The sequence below is a fragment of the Rhinoderma darwinii genome, chromosome 10 (assembly GCF_050947455.1).
Source record: "Rhinoderma darwinii isolate aRhiDar2 chromosome 10, aRhiDar2.hap1, whole genome shotgun sequence".
Classification (NCBI taxonomy): Eukaryota; Metazoa; Chordata; class Amphibia; order Anura; family Rhinodermatidae; genus Rhinoderma; species Rhinoderma darwinii.
In genome coordinates, this window is record NC_134696.1 from 87,811,819 (window position 1) to 87,829,984 (window position 18,166).

An 18,166-nucleotide genomic window follows, 5' to 3' on the forward strand; every position below is an offset into this window, starting at 1 on the left:
GATCTTGTGCGGGGTGGTGACTTGCCAATCATGTGAAGGTGTTATTGAGGACAGGAGTGGAGGAGAGGTAACATACTGAGCTACGTAATGGTAAGAGCAGAGTTCACAACAGCACAGAATCTGCACGCTCCTCTCCTGAAATATTCTGTGCTGCTGTGAACTCTGCTCTTACCATTACGTAGCTCTCAGTCTGTTACCTCTCCTCCACTCCTGTCCTCAAGAACACCTTCACATGATTGGCAAGTCACCACCGCGCACAAGATCCGCACGCTCATCTCCTGAAATACTCTGTGCTGCTGTGAACTCTGCTCTTACCGTTACGTGGTGACTTGCCAATCATGAAGGTGTTATTGAGGACAGGAGTGGAGGAGAGGTAACAGACTGAGAGCTACGTAATGGTAAGAGCAGAGTTCACAGCAGCACTGAATCTGCACGCTCATCTCCTGAAATACTCTGTGCTGCCTTAAACTCTGTGGACAGGTCAGGATCCTGTTTCTTTTAAATGCTGCACTGTAGCGCAGCCTTATATAGTGGATCGAGCGGGTTCCCTAGCAGCATTTAAAAGAAACAGGATCCTGACCTGTCCACAGAGTTTAAGGCAGCACAGAGTATTTCAGGAGATGAGTACGGCCGGCCACAGGCAGCCGGTCGTTTTTCCAAGCCGTGCTCCCATTATGCACACGACCGTAAAAACACCCGTTATTGCGGGTCGTAATTACGACCCGCAATAACGGGCTCATAGACTTCTGTTACCCACGGGTACCTTCCCGTTTTCTCACGGGAAGGTGCCCGAGCCGTAAAAAAAATAGAGCATGTTCTATTTTTCTATTTTACGGGCCGTGCTGCTATAATTAGGGTATGTTCACACGACAGCGTCCGTAACGGCTGAAATTACGGGCATGTTTCCGCCTGAAAACATCCCCGTAATTTCAGCCGTAACGGCATGTGCAGGCGCTTGAATGCCGCGTCCATTAAGGACGTAATTGTCGCTGCTATTCATTGGAGTCAATGAATAACGGCTCCAATTATGGCCAAAGAAGTGACCGGTCACTTCTTTGACGCGGGCGTCTATTTACGCGCCGTCATTTGACAGCGGCGCGTAAATATACGCCTCGTGTGAACAGACAAACGTCTGCCCAGTGCTTTCAATGGGCAGATGTTTGTCAGCGCTATCGAGGCGCTATTTTCGGGCATAATTCGGGGCAAAAACGCCCTAATTACGGACTTAATTCGGGTGTTTTTGCCCCGAATTACGTCCGAAAATAGCGCCTCGATAGCGCTGACAAACATCTGCCCATTGAAAGCAATGGGCAGACGTTTGTCTGTAAACACGAGGCGTAATTTATGCGCCGCTGTCAAATGACGGCGCGTAAATAGACGCCCGCGTCAAAGAAGTGACCTGTCAGTTCTTTGGCCGTAATTGGAGCCGTTATTCATTGACTCCAATGAATAGCAGCGCCAATTACGTCCGTAATGGACGCGGCGTTCAAGCGCCTGCACATGCCGTAACGGCTGAAATTACGGGGATGTTTTCAGGCGGAAACATCCCCGTAATTTCAGCCGTAACGGACGCTGTCGTGTGAACATACCCTTATAATGACAGCACGGCTCGTAAAAGCGGCCGGCTGCCCGTGGCCGGCCGTGCTCGTAATTACGAGTCGTAATTACGAGCACGGCCCGTAAAATAAAAAAATAGTTCTATCTTTTTAACGGCACGGGCACCTTCCCGTGAGAAAACGGGAAGGTACCCGTGGCTAACAGAAGTCTATGGGCCCGCTATTTCGGGTCGTAATTACGACCCTTAATAACGGGTGTTTTTACGTCGTGTGCATGAGGCCCCGTAATGACGGGTGGCTACATGTGTGCACCCGTCATTACGGCAGCGTTGCTAGGCGACGTCAGTAAATAGTCACTCTCCAGGGTGTTGAAAGAGTTAACTGATCGGCAGAAACTGTTTCAGCACCCGGGACAGTGACTACCGATCACAATATAGAGTACCTGTAAAAAAAAAAAGACGTTCATACTTACCGGGAACTCCCTGCTTCCTCCAGTCCGGTCTCCTGGCCGTTGCCTTGGTGACGCGTCCCTCGCGACATCCGGCCCGACATTCCTTGATGACGATGCAGCCCATGTGAGCGCTGCAGCCAATCACGGGCTGCAGAGGCCTCTGCAGCCAATCACAGGCTGCATAGGCCTCTGCAGCCAATCACAGGCTGCCGTGTCAGAAAAGAAGGTCGGACTGGAGGAAGAAGAGGGATTTGTCCGCAAGACAACGACCAGGTACGTATGAAATGCTTTTTATTTAATATCAGCAGCCTCTTTTCTCTATCAGTGATTGATAGAAATAAGCGGCTGCCGATTTGTATAATATTTTTGACCGGGTTCGGTCAAAACGGGTTCGGCCGAACCCGGTGAAGTTCGGATTCGCTGCGAACCGAACTTTACCGGAAGTTCGGACCGAAACCGGGTTCGGTTGTCCCGGTTCGCTCATCTCTAGTGGCAACATTCAAACAAGTATGCATCGCAAAAATACGGCCACAAATAGTCTTCTCAGATGGGAGAGCTGTCACCCGATAAACTTAAAACGGGGGATTCCAAAGGGTCAATATTTGAGGGCACAACGAAATTGCTCTACTTTATTTGACTTTAAAACATCAGCACGTGAATTAGAAAATAGATTCATAAATAGAGGATACCCGAGACATATTCTAAGAGGGGCTTATCAGAATGCCCTGGGATGTAATCGCGATGACTTACTGAATCCCAGACCAAAGTGTAGCGATGACAACCAGGGTCATTGGGACTTTCGATTCAGCCAGCATGGAGGTGAGAGCAATTTTTCAACGCTACTGGGGAATTTTAGAAGCTGATCCGGACATAGGGAATTTGGTAGGACATTCTCCCCTTATCACTTTTAGAAGGGGGAGGAATGTTAAGGATCATGTGGTACATAGCCATATGGGTGGACAGGATTCCCCCACTACATGGCTGAGTAGTAACCTGAAAGGAAGCTACAGATGTGGACCCTGCAAGGCTTGTGTCTCCATTCAGTGTAATAATAGGTTCAAAAGTACCACTACAGGAAGAACATTTGAGGACAGATCCTATATTAATTGTAGAACTAAGGGCATTGTGTACCTGATCACATGTGTATGCGAGAAACAGTATATTGGGAAAACCATCAGAGAGTTTAGAAGGAGGATCCGGGATCATATAGGGGATTGTAGGAGGAAGGAGGATACCCCGATATCCCGTCATGTATGGGAATTTCATAAGGGTGACAGTTCATGTCTCAGTTTCCAAGGCATTGAACACATTAGACCCACGATTAGAGGGGGGGATATTAACAAAATTATTCTACAAAAAGAGGCGCAATGGATATTTCGGCTGCGTACTACTGCTTCCCTGGGCCTCAATGAACAGATCTCATATGCGTGCTTTCTGTGACGATTACTGTTTACCATCTTTCTAAATCCGTGTGATCAGGTTGCTATAAGTGTGTTAAACATATCCATTTATACCTAGTTCGTTGATGGAGGTCATTATAGGCTGAATAGAAGCATGATGTATACATAATTTAGCCTACCCACCATAGTAATTCTATGTTGTCTGGAGACATAAACCCTGCGGTCAATAGGCATGTATAATGCAGTCTGTTTGCCCTGACAAACAGATGCCAAAACTATGTTAACACCGTAATGGTGCTTGATTAGATAATAGTACTCTATGGAGTGGTAAGCCCTTAATACAGCTACATTCTATTGATGGTGTGCACCTAATGTAAACTTATATAGGCCGCATTCGATTTCAGCGAACATATCTAGGTTCGTTTTATTCTTTAACGGAGGTCTTTCACTATAGATTTATTAGGGTAGGTGTATATCTAATTGAACTACATACCCTAGTAATCGAATGCTATTTTAGTCTTCAGGTCCCGGGTCAACGGGCAAATGTTATGCAGTATGTCCTTATGGTTGTACTGGTTGCTATGACAACCAGACGCCAACACTCTGTATAGGCCGTACTGGATTTCAGCGAACATATGTATGTTCGTTTTACTCCTTAACGGAGTTCACTATTATAGATTCATTAGGATAGGGATGTATATCTGATTGAACTACATACCATAGTAACCTAATGCTATTTGAGTCTTCAAGTCCCGGGTCAATGGGCAAATGTAATGCAGTATGTCCTTATGGGTGTGCTGGTTGTCATGACAACCAGACGCCAACACTCTGCTGACAACGTAAGAGTTGTGTACATAGTACTTTGTTGAAGAAGAGAACAACATCTAATATAGTCAAGTTTTGAGCACAGTGCTGCTCGATGCATGGATTGCTTCTGGTAATCCAGTGCTAGATCCCCATGTGAATAATATATCCGCTTTTCGGATCTCTGACGTTACTAGGGACGCTGAGCGTCTGGACTACACTTGATTGGTTGCCGAGACAAGGAGGCGCGCCGCAGTCCTGACAGGTCACTAGTGACGTGTCGTATCTGGATTGGCGGCGGTCGTGGGCATGTCAGTGTAGGAGGAGGACTTTGAGCCGTTTAAAAGACCGGCACCTCGCCGGCTCGTGTGCGACTATTATACCTCAGTCGTGCACGGGCCGGGAGGTTATGTAAAGCACACAAATGTGCGATCCGGCAATATTGTGAAATAACAATTTAAAATACCAACAATCCCTGATGATGCACCATAAACACTGGTGGTGCAGAAACGCGTAGGATTAGCGCGGTATATCACAATAGACATTGAGTGAATGTGGGGCAGCAATTGTAGAACAAGGTATATGCTACTTATCACCGGAATTCGTTGGGTTCGATTGCTGACCATATCACTGTACTTGGCTTAAAGAGCCGGACTAGCGCGGTGTAGCGCATGGTATAGCGTGGTACAGCGCAATTACCTTTCAATTATTGTGGTTCAGCAATTATAATATAATAGGAGAGACTGGTCTGGGGGTTAATCCTACTCATTGCCTTTTAGGCCGTGTCTCTGCTGCTGACCCTATGATTGAGCCTGTTATTTTTGGCCATTAAGATGGAGGATCGAGTCTGCTGCCAGATCTGCAGGAAGTCTCTAAATGTGGAGTCAGCTGCTGGCACCACGGTAGCATCGGGCCCCGGGAGAGGAATTCGTGGGTGCTGGCCGTAGACAATGAAGAATGGTGTATTCCTTGTAGAATCGCTGGTGTGATTAATGTAGGAAAATTCAGCCCATGGGAGCAACTGCACCCAGTCATCATGCTGCTTAAAGATGAAGTGTCATAGGTAGTTCTCCAAGATCTGGTTGATCCTCTCGACCTGACCATTGGACTGAGGATGGTAGGCCGAGGAAATGTCCAACTTCACATCGAGAAGTCCGCAGAGGGCTCTCCAGAACTGCGAGGTAAACTGAACCCCCCGATCAGACACAATATGCTGGGGCAAGCAGCGCAGGCGGAAGATGTGTTGGATAAACAGCTTGGCGAGCAGAAAAGCAGAAGGAAGACCGGTCAGAGGAACGAAGTGGGCCATCTTCAAAAATCAGTCAACCACCACCCAGACAGCACTGCATCCAGCAGAGAAAGGCAGGTCCGTGATAAAGTCCATAGCTATATGCTGCCAGGGAGAAATGGGCATAGGCAATGGCTGGAGCAGACCAGCAGGTCTGGAGTGTGCGGCCTTGTTGACTGCACATACAGAACAGGAAGAAACGAAGTCCATAATGTCCTTGGGCAGCGTGGGCTAACAGAAATGATGAGCAATCAAATCCCGGGTCTTACGGACCCCCGCGTGCCCTGCCAGTTTAGAGGAGTGTCCCCAGCTGAGGATTCTTCCACGATCAGCCAGGCGCACAAAAGTCCTCCTTAGTGGAATGTCCAGAACTTGCAGGTGATTGAAAGAGACAATGCAAGACGGATCAATAATGTTCTGTGGAATCTCCCTGGTGTCTTCCGTCTCGAAAGATCTGGACAAGGCATCGGCCCTAACATTCTTGACGGCCGGACGGTAATGGAGCTCAAACTGGAACCTGGTAAAAAACAATGACCACCTGGCCTCACGAAGGTTCAGCCATTGGGCCGTCTGGAGGTAGGTCAGATTCTTGTGGTCTGTAAAAATTAGGATCGGATAAGCTGCGCCCTCTAGTAGATGTCTCCACTCTTCCAGAGCCAATTTGATGGCCAGTAACTACCGATCCCCAATCGAGTAGTTGCATTCTGCGTAAGAGAAGAGCTTAGAGAAATATCCACATACCCTTGACTTGCCCTTCGGACCTCTCTGGAACAGGAGTGCACCAGCACCGACAGAGGATGCATCCACCTCCAATGAGAACTGCAGAGAGACATCCGGATGATGGAGGATAGAGGCTGATGTGAAGGCACTCTTCAGGCAATCGAATGCGGACTCTGCCTCGGGAGTCCACACCTTGGCGTTCATACCTTTCTTAGTAAGGTTAGAGATGGGAGAAGTCAGTGAGGAGAAGTTTGGAATAAATTGCCTGTAAAAATTGGCGAATCCCAAAAAGCGCTGTATGGCCCTCAAGCCTTGAGGGCGTGGCCATTCTAGGATAGACTTTACCTTCTCAGGATCCATCTCGAGACCTCGATTCGAGACGATGTAGCCCAGGAAGGGTAGAGCATCTTTCTCAAACATGCACTTCTCCAACTTAGCGTAGAGACGATTCTCCCTTAACCGTAGCAGAACTTGACGGACATGTCTCTGATGCGTCATAGGATCTGGAGAAAAAATCAAGGTGTCATCAAGGTAGACTACTACACAAACATAGAGAAGGTCACGGAAAATGTAATTAACAAACTCCTGGAAGACCACGGGAGAATTACACAGGCCGAAGGGCATTACTAGATACTCATAGTGTCCATCACGAGTGTTAAATGCAGTCTTCCATTCATCTCCCTGGCAAATCCGGACTAGGTTGTAAGCCCCACGCATGTCTAGTTTAGAAAAAATCTTGGCACAATGCATACGATCAAACAGTTCAGAGATCAGTGGCAACGGATATTTGTTCTTCACCGTGATCTGGTTGAGACCTCGGTAGTCGATACAAGGACGAAGAGAGCCATCTTTCTTTTTGACAAAGAAGAACCTGGTTCCTGCCGGGGAGGAATACTTTTATATGATGCCCCTCTCCAAGTTTTCTTTCACATAGCCGGACATGGACAGAGTCTCTGGCAAGGAGAGAGGATATACCCTACCACGGGGAAGGGATGTACCAGGAATCAGTTCAATAGGGGAGTCATACGCCCGATGTGGAGGCAATGTCTCCGCCTCCCTCTTGCTGAAGATGTCCGAAAATGCAGCATAATGACTCGGCAATCCTGCCAATGACCGAGGCAGCGAAGGCTGAACTGAACGAATCTGCACCAGCCAATGGCTTTGACTTTCCGGGCCCCACTGGAGAACCTCTCCAGAATTACAGTCCAGGACTGGGGCATGCAATCGGAGCCAAGGCAGGCCCAGCAACACAGGGTTAACAGCTTTGGATAGGACATAGAACGACAGATGTTCGGAGTGAGGAGCCCCTACTTAGAGCCTCAGCGGATTGGTTACAGCTACAACTGGGTCCGGCAGAGGTAGTCCATTTACTGAAGCAACTGACAACGGGCTCTCCAGAGGGGTGGTGGGCAATTGCAGAAGGTCCACCAGGTCTCTCCGGATGAAATTAGCAGCGGATCCAGAGTCCAGATACGTAGAGACCTGATGCGATCTCTCACCGGACACTATGGTCACAGGTATGGACAATTTAGACGGAAGTCCATTCTTACCCAATGTTGTCACTCCTAGCAACCCTAGGCTTTGGCATCTTTGGGGACACATGCACACAAGATGGCCACGGAGGCTGCAATAAAGACAGAGTTCAGAAGTGCGTCTGCGTTGTCTCTCCTGGGTGGATAACTTACACTGGTCCATTATCACAGACTCTTTAGGAGGATCGACATCTGAGGACAGCAGGGGTTGCTGCAAAGTAGGAGCCGGACTGTCAAGGACTCCCTCCCGTCAAACCTCTTGGAGGCATTCTCGGATCCGTATATCAATCCGGGCGGACAGAAGGATGAGGTCATTCAGGGTAGACAGAAAACCAACCCAAGAAAATATGATCGACTACAGCACAAATGTAGAGAAAAATACAAATGATTCTTTATTGGAATAAAAACATGAGACAGATAAAAATGGAAATAGGGGATGAGTCACACAGTAAAAAAGGACGTCTGATCAGTCAAACATGCCAGGTATGGATATTGTGTCCACGTATTGTGTAATAGCAAAATAGGAGTAAATGCATGTAGTCATATAAAGAGCCGTGTCTAATGGAAAACAGCACGGATATAATCAAGGTACATCAGATGACAACAGCACAAATCGCAGAGAGGTAAAAAACAGATGCCGATAGCTGTGGTAATTACAAAATACGTATATACCATCAATGATGATTACAACTAGTTTACCAATGTAATGTGTACCAAGTAGTGCCAGAATGTGCTTGAAATCAGAAGATGACCATAAATGATGAACATAATGGAGCTATGTTTGCTACACAGGACGAAGGCAATCGCCGAAACGCGCGTCGGGTTAGGACGTTTCATCCGTGTTTCCATCATGTCCACTGGTATGTAGTGTTATCTTTTCTGTCCTGTGTAGCAAACATAGCTCCATTATGTTCATCATTTATGGTCATCTTCTGATTTCAAGCACATTCTGGCACTACTTGGTGCACATTACATTGGTAACTAGTTGTAATTATTATTGATGGTATATACGTATTTTGTAATTACCACAGCTATCGGCATCTGTTTTTTACCTCTCTGCGATTTGTGCTGTTGTCATCTGATGTACCTTGATTATATCCGTGCTGTTTTCCATTAGACACGGCTCTTTATATGACTACATGCATTTACTCCTATTTTGCTATTACACAATACGTGGACACAATATCCATACCTGGCATGTTTGACTGATCAGACGTCCTTTTTTACTGTGTGACTCATCCCCTATTTCCATTTTTATCTGTCTCATGTTTTTATTCCAATAAAGAATCATTTGTATTTTTCTCTACATTTGTGCTGTAGTCGATCATATTTTCTTGGGTTGGTTTTCTGTCAATTTCTGATCGACGCACCAAGTATATCTTGGTTACTTCGTAGGATTCAATATATAGTGCATCTATTATGGCCAGTAATGTTGTCTCATAGTTCATTTGTTGATACTTTCTAGCACTATTTTCCATTGCATCCTATGTGTTGGTATTTTATCGGTCTTGTCATTCAGGGTAGACAGCAGATCCCGAGCGGCAAGTTCGTCCTTAATCTTTGGAGTCAGTCCATGCTAGAATGCAGCTACCAGGGCCTCATTGTTCCATAACAGCTCTCCCGCCAGGGTGCCGAAGTGGATGGCGTACTCACTCACGGAGGTGTCTCCTTGGCGTAGATTAATCAGAGAGGCCGCTGCAGATGAGATCCGACCAGGATCCTCAAAACCATACGAAAAGTCCGGAGGAAGGCTTGGAAGTCACGGGTCTCTGGTCCTCATCTCTCCCAGATAGGGTTCGCCCAGTCAAGAGCCTTGCCAGTCAGGAGAGAGATGATGAAAGCGACCCTTGCACCATCAGACGAAAATGTCCTATTATACAGACTGAAGTGGATCTGGCACTGATTCAGAAATGCATGACAGGTCCGCTCGCATCTCTTGAGACGTCGTCATAGTCTTGAATCGACCAGCGGGGTCCATGGCCTGAGCGTACTGTCACGAAGGGTCCGTAGACCCAGTGGGCCGTACCGCCTTGGCGGTAAGGCAGCTGGCCAACAGGGCGCAGGTCAATGTCTATAGTTCGTATAGGTACCTGTGGCAGCTCGGACAACAGCAAGGCAGGCTCGGCTGGGACTAGGCAGCAGGTGGACGTCAGGCGAGGTGAAGCAGGTCAGACGTGGATGCAGCACGACACGACTTTGGCACAGCACAGTGCTCGACCAGGATAGTATGGAATGCAAGGAACAGGAACGCGCTAGGAGGCCATCACATAGACAAACATAGGCAACATCAACAACGCTCAGCCATAGAAGCAGGGGTCTCGACCCCTCTTATAGTCCAGGGTACTCACGGGTTCAATGTTCATCAGAAGTCAGGTGCGCGCGCTGCCCCTACGGGATCCGGCTGTGGTGAGTGGACGCGAGAGCTGGCGTCTCCTGATAAGGGGGAGATAGGAGCTGACGGCCCTCAGCCATGGATATTACATATATAATGAATCATGGATAATGCTTAAAAATATTCTAGAAGATGTTTTAGACGTATTAATTGTAGTAGTGACAAGGGGGATTATTGAATTACAATTAGGAGTAAAGCACACCATTTTAAATATGAAACAGACGCTTCTGGACAAATAGAGCGTACCATTTGATAATGTATGGTTTCTATATCAAAAAACGTAAATCATAAATTAATTTACATTCAAAGAGAAGGGGGAGGATAGAACTATCAGTTAATTAATCAGTAGTGGAACATGAGTTCCCTTTTCAGGTTGAGCCCCCTCGGGAACCTAGTTTTAAGGCTTTATATCCAGAAGGCCTCCCTGTCCAATAGGGTCTATTTCATATTGCCACCTCATGCGGAAGATATTGTTTTCTCAATGGCATATGTTTTAAATGAATTAATTGCACGGTTGTAACACATAATAAAATGCCTGGCAGTATTGGAGATACCAGGAATATTAGGATTCCTGATATAACCCAAGTGCTCCAAGATTCTGATTTTTAATTTTCTTGTTGTGCAACCAACATACATTAATTTACATTCTGTGCACTCAATGACATATGTGACATACTCACTATTGCAATTAATATCCGACTTAATGGGGAAAGTGATGGGTGAGACCCAAATCTGTAAAAGCCTTTGTGGTGTAACCAGCTGGTATTGGTTTTGAATGATGTGAAAAGAGAAGTAGAAAGTATATTGCCTAGAGTAGGTGCCCTGCGTGACACTATGCGGCATCCATCTCTTAATATTTTATTGAATTTTTCATCCTCGTAGAGGATTGGTAAATATCTGAGCACAATATTTTTTATGTCTGTAAATTGGGTGCTGTATTGGAGTACTAGTGTGGGTTTTTCTGGACCACAAATCTTAGGAGATGTTATGTTATTTTTATTATTATTATATTTTTTTGGAAAGTAATTGGTCTCTATTTTTAGATCCCACTATCCTTTTTGCTCTTTCTAAAGTCCCCTTTTGATAACCCCTATTATGTAGCCTCTTACAGATCAGAGCTTGTTACATGTTGAAACTATGGATTTGACTGCAGTTTCTCCTAGCTCTAACCATCTCTCCCACAGGTATGGAAGAGATGGTGTGTCTGGGATGGCTACTATTCGCATAGAGAATAGTATTACCCGAAGTGGGTTTACGATATGTTTTAGATGGAATAGTCTTTCCAGGCATAGCTGACAACTCCAAGTCCAGAAAGCAGATAATATTGGTCTCTATCTGATGTGTGAATCTAAGATTACAGTTATCATTAAGATAATTAATGAAATCAGGTATGGCAGATACATCACCCCCCCCCCCCCACCCCATATCATTAAGAGGTCGTCGATGTATCTGTCATACCAGTGCAAAAAAACAGCAATGTCTGTAGCAACAATTATATATTCCTCCCACCAGGCCATGACAAGATTTGCCAATGAGGGTGAAAATTTCACACCCATCGACACACCCTTCAACTGCAAAAAATACTGCCCGTCAAACTGAAAATAATTGTGTGTCATAAGGAACACCAAAACTTCTGCACAAAAAAATTGCCACTCTGATGTGTATGTGCTATATTTGGAGATGTGGTGATCAAGGGCTTTATTGCATGTGGGATACTAGTATATAGTGATATCACATCACAACTTAGCCAGAGATATCTGTGGTCCCAAACCTTGTTATTTAATGCACGTAAGACATCTGTTGTGTCCCGTAAATGGCCCGGAACCCTAGACTAGTAGACCCATAGATGTTTAACCGCTGGGTCTTTGACTGCAGGTAAGGTGGGTAAAAAACTAATAGGGCCCCAGCTAGGGATTCAGCTATTTGTTGTATGCCCAGCAAGGGTAGGGGTTAATAAGTTTATTACCTCTGGCTGCTGCTCTTAGCCCCCTCCATCCGGGGGGAGGAGTTATGGTCCTTCTCCTTTTTCCCTCCTGAATAGTGTATTTAAGGAGCTGTCTTCCGGGTCTCGGCCTCTTTTGGCTGTTACATTGCAATCTCCCTCCCTCCCGCCCCTTGTGGAATTAATGTTCAGTGTTAAAAAAAAAAAAAAAAAAATTGTACCATCACAGGCATTCGTAGGTGCAGGGTAGCTGGTTTGCCTTGTGATTAGGAATACTTCAAAGTTGCATTGGCAAATGCCACTGCCTTCAGAGCAGAAGTTTTTTCTACAATTGTATTGTGTGGTATTTTGCACTTTTCTTGTGTTGATTAATTTATGTTCTGTTCATGGGTGAAATGTTCTTTTGTCACAGCAGGCGGTTTGGTAAGGTGAATTACCTACATGCCCACCTATGTTGGTAGGCCGGCATACGGGTGTTTACCTTAAAATGTTAAATTATATTTGTTATATTTATAATAAAAGCTGTGGTCGACCCCGAGTCAACCCACGTTAAAGGAACGTTCATGTTGTCCTGTGTCAAGTTACTATTAGGATGTCCCTAGCTATGTTATCTAAGGGTTATGGTATACATGCAGTCACAAGAGACTGAAGGAGTGAGTCTAGCCACTCCGACAGCCTCCCGGTGAGGAACCCGATCCCAGACACAAGTGGACGCATTGGTGGAGGATTAATGCCTTTATGTGTTTTAGGGAGGGCATGCATGATGGGAATAATCGGGAATTCAACTACTCATGTTGTTTTTTTAGTAATAATCCCCTTCCCCCCCATGAAAACCTTCATCCAACAATTTTTTGCAGCTAATTTGAAACTTTGCCATCCAATTTTCTGTATGTATTTTCATCCGACAATAGCTCCAGGATTTGTGTTCTATACATGTGAGTGTCCATTACTGTGATACTTCCTCCTTTATCAGTCATTTTTATTTTAATTTCAGGATTGTCTCTCAATGACTTCACCGCAGCATGGTGAGCAACTGTCATGTTTCTTCTGTTCTTGCTAAATTTGCTAGCATCATGTCATTTTTGTAAGTCTCTCTCTATTGCAAATTGGAATCTATCCATAGAATCAGTCCTTGACTGTATGGGATAAAATCTAGGATTTGATATAGCAAAGTTTTCAGCAATATTAGTCAGTGGGTTTGGTTCCCCCGTATCTAGATCTTCAAAGCACATTAAGGTAACTTGTTCCTGAAAGGTAGAGAGTTCCAGGTCCTGTTTATCATCCAATGGCATATTAAATTCAGGATATATTGAGCAGTCTGTATCAAATTGGGCTGTATCAGATGGTGTCAAGAAATGTCTCTTGACTGTTAAGTTGCGAATAAATTTGTTGATGTCCAAAAGTGTGCAGAAAACATAAAAATTTTGATTCAGTACTTAGTTAAGACCTAGTGAAAGAACCTCTAGTTGAATCGGTGTTAGAGGGGTAGATGACAGATTAACAACATCCATGTTAGATGTTGATTCCTGTGATTCCGCAGGCGGCGAGGTTCTATATCTGTTTGCTTTATGTTTCCTGTCCCCTCTCTTCCCCTGTTTTTTGACAAATTGTGATTATTGCCTGGTGGTTGTCTTTGAGGTTGTTGAAATCTTGTAGAATCAGTTTCATACCCACTATTGCCTCCATCAGTAGAATCCTGTTCGGTGTAGCTGAAACTGACCCTATTAGGATTTGTATCATATTTTTTATACTTTCTACGATCTTTAAGTATCGGCCTAATTTTATTAGTGGTCCGGTCCCTCTTGTTTCAATTGTACACATCGTCATTTGCATAATCTGTAAAATCACGTTGGAACTTAGATTTCTTAATGTCTGTAATATACTTCACCAATTGGTCCACATACTTGGTGGTTCCTGCTTCCAAAATGCCATATTCCGAAGAATTTGAGAACTTATTCAGTTCTTCTTTCAATTTGGAGATGTCCAACTGTAATTCTGACAATTTGATTTCCTCATGTTTAATAATCAGTCCCATCAGATTAAGCGAGCAATCCGTAAGAATTGTGTTCCAATCTTTGGAAAATACATCAGAATAATTAAATGTTACAACTTTCTTAATACGCAAACCTCTTGGAACCATTTTTTTGGATATATAATTCTGGAGGGTCGTGGAGTCCCACCAAACCCTTGTTTCTTGTACCAATAATTTTTCCAGCTCACGGAACTGGTCCTGCAAGACCAAGTTACTAGTGTCCGTGCAATTGGAGCATTGATGCTCTTGTGACATAGTGAACAGCGGAATAAATCCCTAACAATAAACTGTCAATGTGAATAATAGAAACAGTCTTCCCTGATTAGCGATATCAGAACCCTTGTTGTGTCCAGTAAGTTGTGGACAATACTGTGCAGACTTTAAATATAAGCCCTTATGATGTGGGCTGCTTCAGTTGTGCACGGAGGAGATAGCTCGGATTTCCGCATGGCCAACGGCAATCAACAGGAAGAGCAAAAGAGACTGTAATCTAGCTCTTGAAGGTTAGTAAAAGGAATCGTGGTTCCAATTTCATTTCTATTACAAATTTTAAAATATCAAAGTGCAAAAAAGGAAAGGGTGAATCGCATTGTTTGTTCGCCTATGCATTTCCGACACGTCCTGTGTTCCTAATCATGGCACGTATGAAGGTCAATGTCTGCTCCCGACGTTTAAATCCGGTGCGTGTGTTCCAGGTAAATCTCAAAACCACCTGTGTTTACTGGAAGTAAACAACATAAGGTGCAACAGGATTTTCTGTATTTAATGTAAATGTTTCACTATATATATTTCTTTTTCAGATAATCACTATGTTAGCAAATATGCGCTCTTCTATGAGAGCGCAACAATATTGTATTAGAGTGGATATGCATTTACTAAACTTATTACGCTAATGAATTTGAAAGAACGGATATGAACGAATCGGGAGGCAAACACCGAACCATACAACATAAAATTAATACTGAAAAATAAACAACAAAAAACTGTTTTAAAATAATTGTAAAATACTTGAAGGAAAGCACCAATATTGTACAGGAGGACACTCTGGAAGTAGAGATGACCGAGGCACCTTTCCATGAGTCTTTGAAACGTGGCGGGGGCGTTACACAGCCCGAATGTGATGCTGTTAAATTCAAACAGTCCCATAGAAGTCGTGAATGCTGTCTTCTCTCTGTCCTAGGGAGCCACAGGGACTTGCCAGTATCTGCTGGTCAGGTCAAGAGTGGAGAAATAGGCAGCTGAGAGCGGTGAGTGACTCCTCTATTCATGGAAGCGGGTACACGTCTTTGTGCATGATGTGATTAAGCTTCCTGTAGTCCATGCAAAATCTTATGTTGCCATCCTTCTTCCACACTAGGCTAGGGGTGCAGCCCAAGGACTCTGACTTTCGCAGATGACTTCAGCATCTTTCATTTCTCTCACCAACTTCTTCACAGGTTGATACATTGCTGGAGCTACTGGACGGTGTCTTTCCTTGATAGGATGATGGTTGCCTGTATTGATGTGATGCTGGATGAGAGAGGTTTTTCCCAAAGGCTAATGGATTTTTGCTGAATGCCTGGTGGTAGCGCTTGGCAACGTTGAAAACTCCATTAATGCGATCAGGAGTAGCATTTGCGTCTCCCACATTGAGTTCAGACCACCAAGGCAGGGAGTTGGACTTGTCAGAGTTCTTGGTAAGGGCGGTAGTTGACTGTTGATAGGCGATGTTCTCTTCGTCCAGGACGTCTTCTGGATCGAGCTGGTATAGCTGGGCAACTGGGTGATATTTATAGAGCACTACTGGCACGTTACTCAGATTCACTAGCCGTACTGGAACTCTACTGTTTGAGACGGTTACAATGCTTCTTGCAGCTTGTACCAGTGGCTGACCATCTGCTGGAATGTAGTCCAGGAAGGCTTGGTAGTCTTTGTTTTCAAGGCCCGGGCGGGCATGGCACCAAAGTAGCATTTCGCTGTTGGGTGTCAGGGTCACAGGACGTGCGTCTTGAATACGGACTCGACAAATTTCGCCATGGCAGTTGGCAAAATTCCACTGGGCACAGAGGTTCTGGATGGTGTGCTGCATGGTTTGCCTGTAGGAGGAGGAAGCAGTGGAGAGAGAGGCATGTAAAGCATCGAGTACATCAGAAAAACAATTAAGTAAGGCATTCATGCCTAAAATTACTGCCGACATTGCTCCTCTACCAGAATCAGTAACTATTACTCCCTGACTATGTAAAGTGTGATCACCCACTTGGATGGTGGGTTCCCAATAACCCAGTTGCGAGATAGGCAGTCGATCACTTGCGAGTAAATTAATTTTAACTTTAGGTACAGTATTTAACTCTTTAGAGTCCCAGAACTCATCAAACACCTTTTTTTAAGTGTGGTCACCCGAGACCCAGTGTCCACCAAAGCTTCTAGTGGCACACCATTAAACGTACAGTTATGTGCGGGCAGGATGAGAGAAATCTGGACACCCATTGTGATAATCGCTCGGGACCCTCTGATTCTGCTCCCGAGGGGCGGCTAGGGCAAGGTTCAGGTGACATGTCTCTGCTTAGTAACGGTCCATGGGGGAACGCAGACTTCTGAATCGTCAGCTCCTTTTAGGGTTTGACAAACTAGGTCAAGAGTCTTGGACATAGTATGTACTTGCTCCTGTAGAAGAGACATGGTGGTAGAAATAGAGGCCTGGGAAGCATGACAGGCCTGAGAGGGCAGAGCAGGTGGAGATGGGGGTAGGGTAAAGACTCTACCAGCCAGGTCTGGTAAGCAGGTAGCCATAGAGGATCCCCCATAACCTGTATCAGTCCCCAGTACACGCAGTGCCAGGGTTTTAAACTCAGAAAAGGATCCAGAGTTCTGGACAGCCAGCATACGGAGTTGGCTCTGCAGCAACCTAGAGTCCACACCCTCGATGAACCTGTCCATGATTACACGCACTATGTCAGCTGGGGCTAGAGCGTCTACTTTGCAAACTGCCCTGAAAGCCGTCTGAAGGGCAAGCACAAAGTCCTTGAGGGTCTCACCTGGTCTCTGCCGTCACTCATAGAAGTGGAGTCTAACCTCTGTTAGCTCAAACTTCTTCTGGAGCTGGTGAAGGATCTGGTGCACGCTGGTCTTGTCAGTGGATGGCCAGGAACGCACTTCCTTCACAGCAGGTACTTCCAGCTGACCCAGTAGGAGCTGTATTTTCTGAATATGAGTCAGAGAAATAAACTCCAAGGTCCTTAGGATCTTCTCCTTAAATTCCACGAGGGTATGTGGATCCCCTCTGTAGCTCAGCAAGTTGGAGGCTCAGAAGAACACTGGCATCCCAAATGACATAACTGGAGAAGAAACTGGAGGTGTGCTGGCAGCCAGAGGTGCAGATACGGCTACCGCAGGAGATGCTGTTCACTGCTGCTTGGATCAAGCATGGCAAACTATTTTGTGTCGTTGTCCCTTTAAGAATCAATTGGTGTACTGCCGCTTTAAGATGGATGATACTGCAGCGGTGCACACTGTTTTACAGCCCTTCAAGGTGGTGCAGGAAGCTGAAGAGGACTCCACTCTCATTAATAGTCCAGACTGAATATGCCAGGCAGCTGAAGGGAAGGTATGTTGTGGCACTACTGTACTCAGCAGGCCGGCGGCATGTTGCGGAGGAGCGCCGCTCAGCTCAAGATGGCAGCCACCCAGCGACTTCCGGCGCCACTTCCTTTCGGTGCGGCTGAACACTGCTCCCCTGTGCAACAGAGGTGGTGATAATTTTCTGATCGCTGGGAGCCCCACCCGCGGAGAATGGGGGTCCCGAACAACTCATTCCTCCTTACTGCTCCTCCTACAGTGAGTAGGAGCTTGAATGGAGCAGCGGTCAATCATGCGCCCGCTGCTCCATTCACTGTCTATGAGAATGACGGAAACAGCCGAGTGTAACATTTGGCTGTTTCTGTTATACCCACACACAATGAATAAAGCAGCGTGCGCATGCTCGACATTCAATGTCCTCCTCAATGTGGTCGAGCAAATAGGAGTAACAGGGGGTTCGGAATCACTGTACTCACGATCAGTGAGGGTTCCAG

At 45.6% G+C, this 18,166-nt stretch overlaps 2 protein-coding genes across 2 annotated transcripts in view; one reads left to right on the plus strand and one right to left on the minus strand.

Annotated features, from left to right (window-relative positions):
• Positions 1-12,683: 12,683 nt before the first annotated feature.
• Positions 12,684-17,971, minus strand: LOC142662169 (uncharacterized). Its single transcript, XM_075840189.1, has 2 exons — positions 17,132-17,971; positions 12,684-16,192 (listed from the first exon to the last, which is right to left on the minus strand). The coding sequence occupies exon 2, from the start codon at positions 16,183-16,185 to the stop codon at positions 15,517-15,519; it is 669 nt and encodes a 222-aa protein (XP_075696304.1). The 5' UTR covers positions 16,186-16,192; positions 17,132-17,971; the 3' UTR covers positions 12,684-15,516.
• LOC142662168 (galactoside alpha-(1,2)-fucosyltransferase 2-like) overlaps positions 17,592-18,166 on the plus strand; it is a 28,026-nt gene continuing 27,451 nt past the window's right edge. Inside the window, exon 1 of the mRNA XM_075840188.1 lies at positions 17,592-17,700. The gene's annotated coding sequence lies outside the window, so the exon portion shown is untranslated. The remainder of the gene's footprint in view (positions 17,701-18,166) is intronic.

Bases quoted from the DNA above. Each gene is read 5' to 3' on its own strand.
- LOC142662169 (XM_075840189.1), bottom strand. From the start codon at position 16,185: ATGCAGCACACCATCCAGAACCTCTGTGCCCAGTGGAATTTTGCCAAC.